The sequence below is a fragment of the Oryza glaberrima genome, chromosome 1, assembly GCF_000147395.1.
Source record: "Oryza glaberrima chromosome 1, OglaRS2, whole genome shotgun sequence".
NCBI lineage: Eukaryota > Viridiplantae > Streptophyta > Magnoliopsida > Poales > Poaceae > Oryza > Oryza glaberrima.
In genome coordinates this window covers 3,285,177-3,302,416 of record NC_068326.1, presented here as the reverse complement: position 1 = coordinate 3,302,416, position 17,240 = coordinate 3,285,177, and the positions used below count along the sequence as shown (strand labels likewise).

The 17,240-nt window shown below is 39.4% G+C and overlaps 3 protein-coding genes across 3 annotated transcripts; 2 read left to right on the top strand and 1 right to left on the bottom strand.

Moving 5' to 3' along the window:
• Nucleotides 1-1,485: 1,485 nt before the first annotated feature.
• LOC127760400 (glyoxylase I 4-like) lies at nt 1,486-3,898 on the bottom strand. The gene is made up of 3 exons (XM_052284654.1): nt 3,496-3,898; nt 3,194-3,302; nt 1,486-2,027 (listed from the first exon to the last, which is right to left on the bottom strand). Exons 1-3 carry the CDS (start codon nt 3,672-3,674, stop codon nt 1,671-1,673), a joined length of 645 nt encoding a protein of 214 aa, XP_052140614.1. The 5' UTR covers nt 3,675-3,898; the 3' UTR covers nt 1,486-1,670.
• A 9,241-nt stretch (nt 3,899-13,139) lies between these two features.
• Nucleotides 13,140-14,916, top strand: LOC127765053 (uncharacterized protein At2g34160-like). The gene is made up of 5 exons (XM_052289855.1): nt 13,140-13,504; nt 13,597-13,645; nt 14,256-14,318; nt 14,461-14,525; nt 14,648-14,916. The coding sequence occupies exons 1-5, from the start codon at nt 13,319-13,321 to the stop codon at nt 14,741-14,743; spliced, it is 459 nt and encodes a 152-aa protein (XP_052145815.1). The 5' UTR covers nt 13,140-13,318; the 3' UTR covers nt 14,744-14,916.
• A 676-nt stretch (nt 14,917-15,592) lies between these two features.
• On the top strand, nt 15,593-16,962 carry LOC127760165 (DCC family protein At1g52590, chloroplastic). The gene is made up of 5 exons (XM_052284385.1): nt 15,593-15,885; nt 16,052-16,109; nt 16,214-16,321; nt 16,535-16,627; nt 16,814-16,962. The coding sequence occupies exons 1-5, from the start codon at nt 15,657-15,659 to the stop codon at nt 16,902-16,904; spliced, it is 579 nt and encodes a 192-aa protein (XP_052140345.1). The 5' UTR covers nt 15,593-15,656; the 3' UTR covers nt 16,905-16,962.
• Nucleotides 16,963-17,240: the final 278 nt, after the last annotated feature.

Here is a 17,240-nt window from a genome sequence, read left to right as displayed (position 1 = left end):
TCATAAACCATCGAGAGAGTCCGTTTATACTCATAATTAAGAATTGGAGGAGCCTATATATTCAGTTTACGGTTGAGGGGCGTAAATTTATAGCTCCACCTAATTAAGAAATGCAAATTGCACTTTTCCCTCGTGTAAATAAAGTGTACAGCTAGCGCGTCGGCTCCAATCTTCACTTCTTTTTTGGGAAGCCCAAAATAAAAAAAACCTCGGTCAGGCTGGTTGGGCTGGAAAATTTTAAATTCGGCTTTGACCAATCGAATTAAAATACATTTGTTATCTGCCTGATGCAACATGACTACTACGTACAAGCTGTCATCCGATCACATGCATACCAATTTATCGTCAACCTGAAATTAAGAATGGTGGAGCATGAGCAGTGTGGATCATGCGTGGTGGTACTGTTCCTATTAGCTTGTCACATGCCTCCATCCCAATAGTAAATTTTATCAGTTCTGTGGCATGTTAGTGATGCGTGCATGCATGTCATTTCTGCTAACTTCATTGCACAATATATTATTGGATTTACACATTTTGAACGCAACTGATCTCCAGGTGCTACTTGTCTGTGAATTCAATAACGTAATACAATGTGCTGACAGCACTGATTATTACAAGACCAATGTATAAATACCACGCATATAACACATACTACAGCTGTACTTGAGGATAGGAAATTGAAGAAGATATGTATATGCATGCAAAGCAAGATGAGCCACTAGCACATAATTAATTAAATATTAATTACTTTAAATTTTAAAAAAATAGATTAATACTTCCTCCGTCCCATAATATAAGGGATTTTGAGTTTTTGTTTATATTGTTTAACCACTCGTTTTATTCAAAAAATTTATGCAAATATAAAAAACGAAAAGTTGTGCTTAAAATACTTTAGATAATAAAGTAAGTCACAGAAAAAATACATAATAATTTTAAATTTTTTTAATAAGACGAGTGGTCAATCAGTGCAAGCAAAAACTTAAAATCCCTTATATTATGGAACGGAGAGAGTATATTTTTTATGTAACTTTTCTACAATTTTTTCTTAGAAAACACATAGCTTTGCACCTCGCGAAGCGCACGCAAAAATGAGGACTTTTCTTATCTTATCTTATCTTGCTCACTCAGTGCGGCCTACTACGTGTGCAGAGCAGCAAAGGAAACATTACATCTCGCGAATGAATTCAAAGACAGTAATTGCTAGCAGAGCTGCTGCGTACTCATATACTCTCTCCGTTCTTAATATAAGATGTATTTCGACTGTCCAATTTTAAGCTTTGACCAGCTATTAATTCAACAATATTTAGATTTTTACCATAAAAATTAATATTGGTGGATTCATATATTGAAAGCACTTTCTTGTTAGTATGATTTGTAACCATAGACAAAATAGTAGAAAAGAAATTTACGGTCAAAATTATTGTGTTTTTAGACAGCTGGTAAAAAAATACGTACGTCATATATTTTTGAACGGATGGAATCAAATATTACGCTATTACGCGCGCTCTAATTAATTTACGTAAATATATTCTTGGGCAGCGAGAGATAAATTAATCACCGGACTTACATACACCTTAATCATCACGACCAAAATTAAAGTTGAACAACAATTCAAATCAATGATTCGTTGGATCAGCAATGGCACAATGCCACCATATATCTCTTTTGATTCAGCTCATCGCGCCGGCGGCGGCAGAGATGGCGCCGTTGGTCGCGTCGACGACGATGACCTCCCCGACACAGCCGGCCGCGGCGATGCTGCCCAGCTTCGTCGCCGACGGCTGCTTGACGACGGGCCTCTTGCAGGCGACGGGCGGCGGCGAGCGGCCGTCGAAGATGGAGTGGGCGGCGGCGGCGTCGAGGGGGACGACGGGGAGCTTGTCGCAGGTGCAGATCTCGATCATGAAGCCGTCGGGGTCGTGGAAGAAGATCTGGTCCACGTACACGCCGCCCTCCTCCACCCGCCGCTGCACGTACCGGACTCCCATCTCCTTCAGCCGCCGCTGCACCGCCTCCATGCTCTCGCACTGCCATGCCACACATTTATATTTTTATGCATACTAGTAAAAATGCTCATGTTTTGCTACGTGTAAAAGAAAATATAGGTTGTGTTTAGTTCACGTTAAAATTGGAAGTTTGGTTGAAATTGAAATAATGTGACGGAAAAGTTGAAAGTTTGTGTGTAGGAAAGTTTGGATGTGATGAAAAAGTTGGAAGTTTGAAGAAAAAATTTTGCAACTAAACACGCCCATATTATGATATGTTTACACAAAATATATTTTTTACTCGTTTGCTTATTAAAATATATGGTATTCACTCATTTGAATCAAATACTGGACTACTCCATAATATCAGAAAAATATAAAGGGATAATTTATAAAAACTGCTTAAGGGTGGTGGGGCGGTACGGTGGTAGTAACTACCACAGATTCACTGTCATTACCACTAGTGTTTTTTAAAGGAGTATATATCATTTCGATCGATTTCAATTCATATCTCCAAATTAAGAATGGATCCACGAGTCATGGTAGCGGTACTTGCGATGTTGTGGTATTATATGAACATCAATTGTTAGTTGTGCTAAACTGACTGGGAGCTGGAATATAATCTGCTAAACTGACTGGGAGCTGAAATATATATAATCTTGATGCAGAAATTAACAACTAGCCAACTGCACCTACTGAGTTTGGAATAATAATGTGCTAGTGGTTAGCCGACACTATTTGAAATTAGTTTCTCTTGGTTCTCAATTAATCTTGCATTGTGATGATGATGATCATCAATCCCCAGATCTGAGGGAGCATGCATGTGCTATGTTGCTTCATTCAATAGATGCTTAATCCACTTCTGTCAGAACCAAGAATATGTATTCTAGGGCAGGGCAACTACTCCTACACATTATCTCTATTTATCAGTATATAGTGGATCTTGAATATATATATATATATATATATATATATATATATATATATATATATATATATATATATATATATATCTCTGAGTATCTGACAATTAATATGGCATGCAAGTCGCTCCTATATTATAATGTCAACGTAGTTGCCCTCATGCATGCATCGATCAGGTATCCCACTCTTGTCATTTTTCTCATCTCTCTTTTTACTTTACTATCACTTGCATCTCATTGTTGAGGTTGATTTTGTATGTAAGTTGTATAATCAACGGGTGTTACCGTGAATGAGATGTGGTTATCCTTGGGGTTGATCTCCTTCTTCTTGGGTGGCATGCTCTCCGGGTCCTCTGCCTGCAGCAGGTGGATGCCGATGCCGTAGTTGAACAGCCTGAATCAAATGAGAAACATTGCAATTTCAGACTTTCAATTCATGCAGCAATCAAATCGTCGAAATGCCGGCCATTGCCGAGAACAAAACTTAGTGTACACAATATATTGACATTTTTTTAATAATGAAATAGAACATCCCGGCCTTTACTTAGAAGAGCCCATTATATTGACATGGATGGGCGTATTAATACCATGCGCCATCGAAGTCGAAGGAGCCGGGGCGGCGGACGGAGACGAAGCCGAGGAAGTCGCGGTAGAAGGTGAGCGAGGTGGACAGCGACCGGCACACCAGGGAGACGTGGTTCAGCGTCGACAGCGGCAGCGCCGCCCCGCCGCCGCCGCACTTCACGCCCGCCGTCGTGTTCACCATCTTCTTCTTTAATTTCTTGTTGTGTCAGGTCTATCGATCGTTGCCTCAGCCTCAATGCCGGCCGGGTCGCGATCAGGGGCACTACACGGTTTGTCGACGGAGACGACGACGACGACGATATATCTACGCCAGCCGGCGGAGATCGACGCCGGAGATGAGGAAGCTCGCCGGCGACGAACAAGCTGGTGGCCGGGTGTAAGCTAGGCGGCCGCCGGAGGTGAAGAGACGAGGGACGCCTGTATATGTTCTGGCCACTCTCCGAGGGCAGTGGCTCCTATATATAGAGATCGACAGCGCGTAGTCGTGCTCCCAATTGGTTAATCATTTTTCTAATTCTACATACTTCCTCGTATTTTAATGTATGATAGCAGTTGATATTATAACGGCCATTCATTTTATTTAAAACATTTTAAATAATATGAATAGTAAAATATTGGTAAAAAATCAACAACGTCATACATTAAAATGCGGAGAAAATATCATGTACTTACTGCCACAGGAGATGTTGGTCATATTGCTTACTTCTCGTTAACTTTGAGTCACTGACATATAAATTTATATAAATTCACTGGGTTTGATAACCCATATGTTAATAACTCAAGTTTGATAATCTCGATCCCACCGCCACACATGAACAAACCCTATACTATATACGAGCCAGCTGGTGATAAACGTGGGAGTGGAGTACGTACATCTATATCAGTGTTCAAGTTTAAATCTTGTTAAATGCTCAAAAAATACCGAGCGCTTTGCAATTTCTTCATGCTTGTGCCGTACGTTGTGCTTGTTAGTACTTATTATGAACGTGTTCTCTATTTAACTGTAGATAATTAAAACTGACAATTTCTTTAAAATTGATAAGTTTGTAAAAAAAGCATTAGCAATAACAAATTAGTTTTATTAAATCCATCATTGAATCTATTTGTATAGTATATTTATTTTGTGTGTAAAATATTGCTGTTTTTTAATAGATTTAGTCAAACTTTAAGAAATTAACTTAGGTTACATCTACAATATTTTAAATATAAAATGGACTCAGCTGCATTTGATTCTACAACTCAGCTAAACTACTCCTTCGTAAGTTAAAAAAAACTACTTCATTAAACCATAAGTACGTTTTCCAAATTACTAAACGGTATTTTAATACATTTTATATAAATTTTAAAAAATAAACTCAAATTTCAAGTTTATAGTAATTAATAAACAATTAACTACGTGCTAATAGCTTATCTCATTTTACGTCTCGCTAAAAATCTTCTTAGAGATGAAGCCGATTCGGACGCACCCGAAATAACAAACAGAGTGAAATTCAATCATTCGTCTTATTCAGAAAATTACGTAATTTTATTTTGTTGTAATTTATATTTTTATATATTCATATTATTTTCAAAAATAAGATGTATGGTTAAATATTTTTAAAGTTAATAACAGTGTTAAATATCCCGCAGGGAGTGCTTAAATAAGCAGAGTAGTGCATGTCCACGTGAGGGGCCGAGTGGGTGCCTCGATCAGGATCAGTTCAACTCGTTCTAGTACGTTCCTCTACCTATGACTGAATCTGTGGTACACTAGTACTCCTACAACGTACTGTACCTGCTAGTACATCATGGCAGCTAGCTAGGGCACGTTTCCCTCGTGGAGCGGAGTCACTAGCGCTAGTAACGTACTCTCTCCGTCTCATAAAAAATAAATTAAATATTAGATGTGACATATTCTAACATAACGAATTTAAATAGGAACGAGTTTAGTTCTAAAATTTTTCTTCAAACTTCTAGCTTTTTCATCACATTAAAACTTTCCTACACACATAAACTTCCAACTTTTCCGTCACATCGTTCCAATTTCAACCAAATTTTCATTTTTGGCATGAACTAAATACACCCGATATATTCAAATTCATATTATTAAAATATGTCACAATTAGTACTAAATTAATATTATGGGACGAAGGGAGGACTCCCCTCCTACATGTTCATGCATGCAGCTGCACGTATAGTCAGCTCATCAATTATGTCTCGTCGAAGTGCCAATGCACGTAGTAATCAAGTCAATACTTCCGCTGAACTCCCCTTTGTTCAAATTTGGTATACTAAAAATTCGTTATACTATCTTTTTTAGTTAAGTTTTTTTGACGGAGGAAGTACTTAAAATCACATCTTTACACGTCATTCAAGCACCGACAGAGAAGATCGAACTGAGGTATTTGAGAGGGATCAGCAAGACAGGTGAGTAGCAACTACCCCACCCCCCCCCCACCCCCCGTCTTTGTGAGAGGGATTTTAAAAATAGTTTTGCACAGTAATTAAGGAGTTAGGTGAAATTAAATAGAATATATATATGGTTGTATGAGAAAAGACGTGGATAAAAAAATTCATTAAAAAAGATGATTGTAATTAGTTGAGCTGTTAAGATGAGAATTAGATGGAGAAATTACTATATTTTAATAAGAGTAAATTTCAGAAAACTGCAACTTTAGTAAAAAAAATATGAGTTTGCTGCAACATTAGCGACATTTTTCATTTTACTACAATAATAGCGTGTCAAATTACCACAAAATTGTAATTTTTACGTTATATGCTGCTACAGTACATATAGGTGACAACTGTAGCAGCATATAACGTAAAAGTTGCAGTTTTGTGATAGTTTCACATGCTATTGTTGTAGCAAACTGATATTTTTGTCACTAAAGTTACAGTTTTCTGAAATTTACTCTCTTAATAAAAGTTAATATTTTAGGACCGAGAATCAAGGGAGTACTACTAAGTACTTTTTATTGGTATTAGACAATGCCTCGTTGGAACCATGTTGATATCCATCGGTAACATGGGATACCCAGTTGATATCCGTCGGTACCAGCCGATACCCCATCGCTACCAACCAATAGTTTACTTAATTAAAAGAATCATGTGCCAAACTTCAAATGGATCGCTCACGACATACAGTTGGCTTGTAGACGAACCTTTCGACTTCCATCGTAGTATGTAGGTCGGCCACGCACATGTTCTATAGTGGCTACGTGCAAATTGTTCTGATGCACAATTAGCAGGGCTGGCTCAACGGCCTATGCCGTTGTGCGACCGGCTAGGAGACCTAGGCCATTGCCGCCGTTGCCAACTCTCATGCGACCACACCTTACCTCATTGTCGCTAGGGTTTAGGATGAGGTCTTAAGATCTTCTCATCTTTTTATTTGCATCTATTTAGTCCAAAGTTTAGAGTAGAACTTTGTTTTGTTCTTGTTGTTCAATTTACTTCATAATTTTACGTGCTTAATTATCATGTTAACGATAATGTTTACTTGTATCATTTAAGATGATACATAGTTTATATAAAAGTATATATTACAAGTAAACTTTATATTTAGCCTTATCAGTTTATATCACCGAGTTCGCCTATATATGCTTCTCGACAATATAGAGCCTGCCCAGCGATGGCCACGACAGGTACCGTGATCAGCACCCAGATCAACACGACGGAGTTGAGACAATACCATAGTACACAATGCAAAGTACAGTGTCAAACAAGAGTATATATGTACAGTTCTTTTCCTGGATGGAAGAACTATAGCTAATTGATCGAGATCTTGGCGGCGTCTCCCCTCCCTCCCAGATCCGGCGCGGCGCGGAGGGCGGTCGCGGCAGCAGCTATCACTGGTGATGGCGAGGGTGGAGGAGGCGCGTTTGTTTTGATTTTTAATATGATTTTGAAAGTTATTGTGATGCGTTTGATTTGATTTGTGAATTTAATTGTGATGCTACTATGATGCTTTTGTGAATTTGTGAACTATTGGATTGGATTGGGGATTGGATGGGGAAATGAGATGAGAATGGGAAGCCGGCGTCGGCGAGCGTCGGATTTTTTTTCTCTCGCTTTATTTTCACAGACGGGTGGCGGACCCGCCTGCGAAAATCACCTATTTTCACAAGCGATGGGATAGCGGCGGATGACTCCTCCGCCTGGAAAAACCGGTTTTTCTAGTTGTGAGATGCATGCATGCACTCGGGTGGGCATGACCTGAATTGTTTTGCATTATGATATAGCTGAATCGGTGCTGATGACGCGCAGCTCAGCAGATGGACAGTTAATTAATAACAGTATCACAAAGGTTAGACCAATTTATTTAGTACCATCGTAATTAAAAACCATAAAGTTAAAAAAAAGATACTATTGTGTACAATCATTGATACATGGCTCTAGATTTTACATATTATTCTTATATATGATGATATTAATTTTGTAATTCTCGTATCTTTAATTACTATCGATGCGCGCTGCTATTCAAATTATGATTAGAATGTCCTCTTTGTGGGGCTACCTGTGAGAGGCCCTCGATTAGTGCCTCATCTCGATCCTATCCATATTTCGTGAAAGGAAGAAAACAGTTACACTACAAGTTGGCTTTGCGTGGAGTCTAGACTACTAATAGATCTATTTATATATGCTGTCAATTTCGTTCAATATATATACAACATTCATTCGTACGTACGTACGTATCCATAGGAGATAGTATATAGCTAGGTGTATCGATCTAGCTACAGGCTATAGTTGACGTGTATTAGCATGGATCACGTACTCTACTTATACATACATGTCCAGCTTGTATGTATATACATATATATGTATATGTATGTATATACATACATATACATATATATATATATATATATATATATATATATATATATATATATATATATATATATATATATATATATATATATATATATATATATATATATATATATGTTGTCAATTCTTGTCAACGCCAACCGATCACAAAGTCACAATCTCGCTATATTATATGCAACTGGGCATTGTCTGTAGTCCATATGATCCATGCAAGCTGGACATGTATGTATAAGTAGAGTACGTGATCCATGCTAATACACGTCAACTATAGCCTGTAGCTAGATCGATACACCTAGCTATATACTATCTCCTATGGATACGTACGTACGTACGAATGAATGTTTCACAAATGCAATCACAGTTTATTAAGCTGTTGGAATTATATCTTAGATGTGTACTCCCTCCACCCAAAAAAAGACAAACCCTGGGTTTCCGTATCCAACTTTGACTGTCCATCTTATATAGTAACTATAGTGTCTCAGTGGCCAGTCGATCATGTACGTAATTTCTCTTGCGTACAAACTAATTAAACCATGTTATTTGACATTATCTTTCACTTTGATAGCTAGAATGGAGATAAGATATGGATGAATGGCTGATTTATAACTCAATTATTCTCTAAGACTCAGACGACGTTATTTTCTGGTTTGGTTTGATGTCGGTCGCTAGGGATAATGTATATGCGAAATTCAATTGATATAATGATCAACCACTAATTTCAGATATTCTAATTTTAGCTTGAGAAAGAAAAAAAACTGCATGCAACTCTGTAAACCGTTGGAAAAGAATAGTGGTTATGCAGATTCTCGCTAACTATAGATAAGAATAATCTTTTTTTCTAAGGTGGTATTCTAAGTATTTTTCTTAATCAAGCTATGTTTTTTCTTAATCATTTACTTATAAAAATTGATTCTAACATCTTTAAAGAGAAAATCGAAATGAATTTTATATTGTCCTTTGGAATGTGCATGGATGGTTTGATTATTGGTTGCCAGGAGAGTACGTGTTACTTAGAGTGGCATCTCGCACATGGTCCTTCAAATCAAGACTCCTGGCAATCCGGATATTTGACTTCATCATTAGTGACCTTCACACAACTTCGTGCACGCCTTAGCTTAATTATATATATTGCCATGCATGTGAAATCGATTAATCATTCACTTATTCAGTCGATCGATCTGTGGATCGAAGTCACCGGCGGCTATGCCAACCACTTCTTGTCCTTAATTTCATCCCTCATACTAGATCTATCCCAGAAAATATATTACAAGTGTCACCCACGTCCCATGAAAATGCAGAGATTTTTCTAAAAAAATTAAACAACCTCTCTAATCTCTGTAATAGCTTCAGTTAACGCGTTAACAATCAGATCGATCGACCATGCATGCAGCCGTGTATAGAAAAGTTCCATGTTGATAACATAAGCTATATGTCGATCTGCTAGCCTGGTAGCTAGAGTTGTAGTCTTGCAGAGACCATGTATACTGAAAGAGCTTAATTTTAATTAGCAACTATAACTTGTTTAATAACATGTATCTTTATAAAACACTTTAGATTTTTATCAAGATTCTAAGAATCTAAAGTTGTAGAATCTATGACATAAACTAGAAGACAAAACTAAAAAGTCTAAAATTTCATATTCATATACTAGCTAGCTGGTTTTTCACCAGCTGATTCTCTGCAGAGTCTCAAATTCTCTAAACAGAATAGTAAAATAATGGTAATAGCCGCCGCAATTAGATTGTACTCCTCACCACTTGGAAATGTTTTCTGAGACCAAGTTGAGAGACATCGGTTATATAATAGTAGCAGTCGTAGCGCCATAAATCCGCAGACAAGTATAATTAGTACTACAGCTACGTTGAATTAATGTACTCCCTCCGTTTTAAAATATTTGACACCGTTGACTTTTTAGCACGTGTTTGACCATTTGTTTTATTAAAAAAATTTAAGTAATTATTATTCTTTTCATATCGTTTGATTCATTGTTAAATATACTTTCATGTACACATATAGTTTTACATATTTCACAATTTTTTTTTGAAATAAGACAATGGTCAAACATGAGCTAAAAAATCAACGGTGACAAATATTTTGAAACGGAGGGAGTATATACAAATGCATGCACAGCACACACCCTGTGCTTGTTGAGGTGTGATACACGATTAATATTCAGAGTTGCATTGTAACGCGTTCTGTTTATACTAATACGGATTAAACCCTTGGTTAATTATATTAATTGGCTCCTGCAGGCACTGACAGAGTGACAGTTAGTTTCACCGGCAAGTAGGAGGCGATCATATTATTAGCGCCGATACAACGGCGCACGCAGGAATGGCCAAAAATCCTCGGAAACCGCCGGATTTTTTAGCATGAAGAGCGACCCTTTCAGGTTTTGCTTCCTGTGGGCGCATGCTAATCATTCACGGGCTACCATACCTAAGAATTCGAGGCCACTGTAATAGACAGGAGTAGTAAATTATATAAGTAAAAAAAAAGTAAATTATGTAAATATTGGTGGCACCCTTCTTCGCGGTGTGTTTAGTTATTTAGGTGTAAAGTTTTTGAAGTATACGGACGCACATTTAAAGTATTAAACGTAGATTAATAGCAAAACAAATTACTGATTCCGCCTATAAACTGCGAGACGAATTTATTAAGCCTAATTAATCCGTCATTAGCAAATGTTTAATATAGCATCACATTGTCAAATCATGGTGTAATTAGGCTCAAAAGATTCGTCTCGCAATTTATATGCAAACTGTACAATTGGTTTTTTTCATCCACATTTAATGCTCCACGCATATATCCAAACATTTAACGTGACGTTTTTTACCAAAAAATTTTAGATATAAATAAGGCCTAGGTAGAAAAATAAGTGCTTCCTAATACACTGATTCTATTTTCTTTATTAACCAAAAAAAATTGGAATCTTCATCGTCTAGAACAATGTGCTCAAATTGTTGTTAGAAGAGGTCAATGCAATTATCATTGAACGCTTATCGATAGGCTGCCTGTTCAGATTTGTATTATTAGGAAACGTCACATTCGATCTTAGATTTTTATATTTTGAGACAGATAAAGTATTATTAGCACTCCTAAAAACTATATGCAAGCATGCCACATCAACCCATTAAACACACAAAGCTTAACATGCAAGTATATAGTAATTATATCTACAATTTATTTTATTCTAAAACTAAACATATACATGCTAAATATCATCATTCTCAAATCATTTTCATAGTATTTTTAATTCAAATTATTTTATCATTTCTCCAATATCTAACATATATCCCGTAACAAAACGCAGGGCATCATCTAGGGCATCATCTAGTATAGTTTTATAATCAACTAAGATAGACTCTCCGTTTAAGGTTGATTTTCTTTTAGCGCACATCGATTTAACCTCACGTTGGAGATGCTACTAGATGGTACTCTCTCTCTAGGCTGATAATACTTGTTGTGTTTGGACAAGGGTGAGGTTAAACTTTAGAATCTTTGATTATGAATTATTTTTAAAATATTTGTCTTTCAAATATGGTGACTACATGCATAAATTAGTCTTAAAAAGTACTTTAATAAGATCATATATTTGTTAACACTTTTATACATATTATAATGAAAAATAATGGTCAAAGTTATTTTTTTTAGAGATCGTACCTATATCTAAAACGACAAGTATTATTAATCCGGAGGAAGTACTTGCCATGAGGTGGCTTGAGTTGAGTGCTTGACAAATGACAATGTCTCCAAATGTCCAGGTACTGAGGGTGTATAAATGAGCCCGCACACGAACTCACTTATAGGTGGCTCGATCAGTGGTTTACCCATTTAATTGGCTTATAATTATAACCGAGTTTATGGGTCGGCCCAGAATCACACCCTACGGTCCAGCAATCACGCGAACCTAACTAGCTGACATTGGGTGGGCCTCTAACCGCAAAAAGCTACGTATCTCTACATTGGCCGATCATTGTCACCAGGATAAGTTCACTTTGCCTCCCTCAACTATAGCTTCAATCATATTCATATCCCTGAACCGCAATACCGGATACCTCGACCTCCCAACCACGGAAAGTGGTGCGATTTGACTCCTTCAGCGCTTTTAGAGTGTGGTTTCACTTTCGTGGCGCTACGTGGTGGTGTTGACCTAGACTTCGTCCCATGTGGTGTTGACTTGACGCTTATGTGGCATTGGAATTTAAAAAATATGTGGGATTCATTTAATCATTCACACAAAAAAATAGGGAGAATTTGAACCATGCCACACAAATTTTGCAAAATTTGTGATATGCCACCCTAACCCACATGTCATTGTCTCATGTGGGTCCTACATGTCATTGAGATACAGGTGGCATATCTCAAATTTTGTAAATATAGGGTGGCATGGTTTCAACGAACCCAAAAAAATATTGTGTGATCCATTTATCCGGCATTGAGGTTCAGGATACGAATTAGCTTCGGTCACTAATTAAGGGAGTCTAGGCTGTGTTCGTTACTCGTGGGTTGGGAACCCATCTACCCGCACGGAAAACGGATCAGACCATTAGCGCGTGATTAATTAAGTATTAGCTATTTTTAAAAAAATGAATTAATTTGATTTTTTTAAAAAACTTTCGTTTAGAAACTTTTTGCAAAAAATATATCGTTTAGCAGTTTGAAAAGCGTGCGCGCGGAAAACGGGAGAGCGGGGATGGGAACCGGAAGTTCCAAACACAGCCTTAGTGGACTTATTCCTTGTCACCACTGCCCAGCCCATACACGGCCCAAAAAAGGCCCAATTCCAGTAGGGTTACGAAGCGCACGGGCCGGAGCCCTCCAGTCTCGCGCAGCCAGCCATTGTCCCCCTCCTCCTCCTCCTCCTCCTGTCTCCCCTGCCCGTACGCCACCCCCACCACCCCACAAGCGAAGAAGAGGAGGCCAAGCCGCACAACCCACCACCACCACCGATCTGCGGAGAGCGAGCTACCACCACCACCACCACCACCACCGACTAGCGGCGTAGCTTGAGCGATGGCGGTGGAGGAGATCACCGAGGGGGTGAGGAACCTGGCCGTGGAGGGGGAGCCCGCGGCGGCGGCGGCGGCGGCGGGTGGTGGTGGTGAGGGGGCGCAGAGGAGGGCGGCCGGGAGCAGCAGCAACCGCATCCAGGTGTCCAACACCAAGAAGCCACTCTTCTTCTATGTCAACCTCGCCAAGGTTGTGAGACTACCCGCCTCGCCTCCTCTCCGTGCCCTAGCCGGGAGCAGCAGCGGTGTTTGTTGACTGATTGGATTGGTTTCGTTTTGCAGAGGTACATGCAGCAGCACGGCGATGTCGAGCTCTCCGCGCTCGGGATGGGTGCGTCTCGCTCTCTTCTCCCTTTTCATCCCTGGTCTCGATTTGGCGTTAATTCGGGGGGTTTTAGGGTAATAGGAGTGACTCTTGTTGAGTCGATTCGACCTAGAAGTTATTAGGTTGTGGGAGAATGTGAACGATGCAAGAAGTTACTGTTTGCGTGTGCAACTGCTCTGCTGTTTCATGATTAACTTCTGGATTCCCAGTCTAATTTTATAAAGGTGGAGCATTTTTATGTTTAGTATTTGTGTGCAAGGTAATCTTAGTATTGTGTTATGGGATATGCAATTTTGCGAAACAGTGTATAGTTTGTCTTGAAGACTTAAACGGTTGATCTTTGTTTCGTACTCGCATTGATATGTACATAACCACTCATAAAATGAGTCATGACACCCTTTCAGCACTCTGCATTACCTTTTCTTTTGGTCCAGTAAAACTATTTACTGTTCTTAAAAAAAAAGAAGCTATTTATAAATGTTTAACACTTAGATGAGTGCTGACTGTCAGCCCATTTGGTTGGTTGGTGTAGTTCGATATTTCCTTTCTTCATAAGATGTGGTTTTATCTCTACTGTTTAAGGCTGTACTAACCATGTTGTTTGATTTATTTGCAGCCATTGCAACAGTTGTAACTGTTGCAGAGATTCTTAAGAATAACGGGTTTGCTGTTGAAAAGAGTAAGAAATTCTTTCCTTGCAGGATTGTACTGCTTGTTTTGTCTCATTATCTGTTTTAACATTACTGTTGTGGGCATGCAGTCATCCACAATATTCATTGTTCTGTACCCTGAATTTTCCATTTTCACCTTCGCTTGTGTAGAGATTAGAACATCTACGGTGGAAATAAATGATGAATCAAGAGTTCGCCCGCTCCAAAAGGCTAAGGTCAGGCTTTAGTTGCCAAAGCCACTTATTTCCCTCTTGTTAAAAAAAAGCCTGTTCTTAACACGAGCTTTCTTTCTTTCTTTTTCTAAATCTGAACTGATTGAGAGCTTTGTTTCCTACAGATTGAGATAGTGTTAGAAAAGAGCGAGAAATTTGATGAGCTGATGGCTGCTGCAGCGGAAGAGAGGGAAGCTGCGGAAGCTGAGGAGCAGGCCTGATAAGGATTAGGAGCGATGACCTTTGTTGTGTGCTTTGTTCCTGTTGTTTAATACTGCGTGCTTTAGAGATGGCATGCCTTCTTGTTTAAGTCGTGTTTTTCTTTTATGGCAGTGTGTGTAAACTCAGTGACTGATGATAATCTGTTTGCAATTGAGTTGAGACTGCTTCTCCATTTGTTTCTTTGGCTCTGATTTTCTTACTGAATGTGTCTGCTTCATTTTGGTGATTGTCTGATGATGCTATGGTTTGGATACAGCTACAAACATTGTTGCCCCCAGAAACATTTGTGATGCTATCAAGTTTGCTCCTGTGGTGAATATTTGTGCTGTGCTAAAATTTTTTGCAAGAAAAGAAGTATTATATCAAATATTAATACATGCAGTTGTTGTCAGGATTTATCCTGCTCAATTTATCAGCTGCTTTGGTGAAATTTTGTGTACTAGTACAAATTTCGGAAGAGAACTAGTATTAAATATTAAACACATGCAGTTGCTGTCGGTGACTGATGATAATCTGTTTGTCAATAGAGAAAGCTTCTCTACTTGTTTCTTTGGCTTTGATTTGCTTCCTGATTGTGCCTGCTTCCTTACAACCTTGAGGGTGATATAGTCGGATGATGCTCTGGTGAAAATTTGTGTATTTTGTAATACTGTCCTACACATTTTTTGAAGATAACAAGAGCAGTTGATGTCAGGATTTGTTAAAATCTTTTGATTTTTTTCCTGGTCAATTTTATTTTATCAGTTGCTTGGATGTGCCACGTAGCACGAGGTGCACCAGGTGTCTGACGAGACTGAACTCTGAAGTCTGAACTCGCGAAAGGTAAACTAAACTGGGCATCACACCACCAGCTGCTACAGGCTGCATCACTCGATCGAGGAGAAGAGCCGAGCTGAGGCGAAGGCGACGAGGATGGCAACGACCAGCGCCTGCTGCTACCGCCCGCTCTCCGCGCCGCCGCTCCACCGCCGGCGCGGCCCGCCGCAGCAGCAGCAGCAGCTGCGAACCGCCGTGGGAGGGCGACGGCGACGGCCGAGCTTGCAGGTTGCGGCGGCGACCGGTGGTGGGCCGTCCGTGAAGGCCGCCACGGACGCCGAGTTCTTCCAGAACTCCGACACCAGGCCCATCATGCTCTTCGACGGTGCTCACTCAAGTCCTCCTTCCCTCCTCCCTCCCTTGCTCGCTTACATCTCAAGGCTCAAGCAATTTTGCAATTAGAAAATTTGCAACCATTTGATTTGCAAGCAAGATGGGTTCATGGATGCAGCATGTACTGATCTCTGTGTGCGTGTGTGTGTGTGATGCAGGTGTGTGCAACCTCTGCAACGGCGGCGTCCGGTTCGTCCGGGAGCATGACCCCAACAGGTTGGGCCTTGTTTGTGACTTGTGAAATTGTGCAAATGATCAGGAGCAATTTTGCAACAGAGTGAAATGCTAATGCGCACTGTTGATTAATTTCCGATGAACAGAAGCATCAGGTATATCCCGTTGCAGAGCGAATCCGGGAGGAAGCTCCTTCAGAGGTCAGGGAGAGCCCCTGATGACATCTCGAGTGTGGTTCTTGTCGAGAAGGACAGGTAAGCAGCTACCACACTCTCCAACACTTATATCACTTAAATCAGCGGTTATCGATCAAAATTAGTAATAATTCAAGTGCTACATCAAAATTAGTAACAATCCAAATTTAGTACTACCTCCTTGCATAAATATATGACGTTGGTTAGTTCAATTTTGAGCTAACCAACGTCAAACAAAAAAATATGGAGGGAGTAATATTTTTTGATGTGCAGGTCCTACATCAAGTCTGAAGCAGTGCTGAGGATAATGGGGTATCTCAACCTGCCTTTTCCTCAGCTAGCCACCTTCCTCAACTTTGTCCCTCTGTAAGTATACTATCTCTCTCGCTCACCTCAACTTGCACGCAACATGGCTTGTCAAGTGCTATTTATTAACCCATTTTACAATATCATTATTCTAGCTGATGCTGTTAGTTTTTTATTTGAGTAGCTAGATGCTTTGTTCATGTAACCTGATGCAATTAAAGCCTACTCATTGTGTCACATTGTTAGGTTCCTGAGGGACTTCGCGTACGACAATGTTGCAGACAACCGGTACGCAGTGTTTGGTCGCTCGGAGTCAGAGTCATGTGAGATATTGTGAAATGCCAATCGCAACCCATCGATACTTTGTTAATACATCACATAGTAGGAGTTTGTAATCAAACTTAGTTTGGTTTACAAGGCAATCATCCAAGGAAGAACTGTACATAGCAGTATGTCTAAAGATGGTAACAGCGTGGAGCATTAGCTGCCAAGGTTTATGAAAAAACTACTTTTGGTACCACTGGTCCCTCAACAGTTCCATTTGCATTTAAAATAGTGGCGTTTGCTAGGGCGGTATGATTTTCCCATGAGAGGTTAATATTACTGAGGTAGATGCCTTGGCAATGCACACTTTGACTGCACAATATCTTGATGGCCTCTTGCTCGGAGGATG

Excerpts from the sequence above, each read along its gene's own strand:
- LOC127760400 (XM_052284654.1), bottom strand. The coding sequence starts at position 3,674 with ATGGTGAACACGACGGCGGGCGTGAAGTGCGGCGGCGGCGGGGCGGCG. Across the intron at positions 3,303-3,495 it reads TTCGACTTCGATGGCGCATG|GCTGTTCAACTACGGCATCG; the intron begins GTATTAATACGC and ends CATTTGATTCAG. Across the intron at positions 2,028-3,193 it reads ATAACCACATCTCATTCACG|TGCGAGAGCATGGAGGCGGT; the intron begins GTAACACCCGTT and ends GTGGCATGGCAG.
- LOC127765053 (XM_052289855.1), top strand. The coding sequence starts at position 13,319 with ATGGCGGTGGAGGAGATCACCGAGGGGGTGAGGAACCTGGCCGTGGAG. Across the intron at positions 13,505-13,596 it reads TCTATGTCAACCTCGCCAAG|AGGTACATGCAGCAGCACGG; the intron begins GTTGTGAGACTA and ends TTCGTTTTGCAG. Across the intron at positions 14,526-14,647 it reads GCCCGCTCCAAAAGGCTAAG|ATTGAGATAGTGTTAGAAAA; the intron begins GTCAGGCTTTAG and ends TGTTTCCTACAG.
- LOC127760165 (XM_052284385.1), top strand. The coding sequence starts at position 15,657 with ATGGCAACGACCAGCGCCTGCTGCTACCGCCCGCTCTCCGCGCCGCCG. Across the intron at positions 16,110-16,213 it reads CGGGAGCATGACCCCAACAG|AAGCATCAGGTATATCCCGT; the intron begins GTTGGGCCTTGT and ends TCCGATGAACAG. Across the intron at positions 16,322-16,534 it reads GTTCTTGTCGAGAAGGACAG|GTCCTACATCAAGTCTGAAG; the intron begins GTAAGCAGCTAC and ends TTTGATGTGCAG.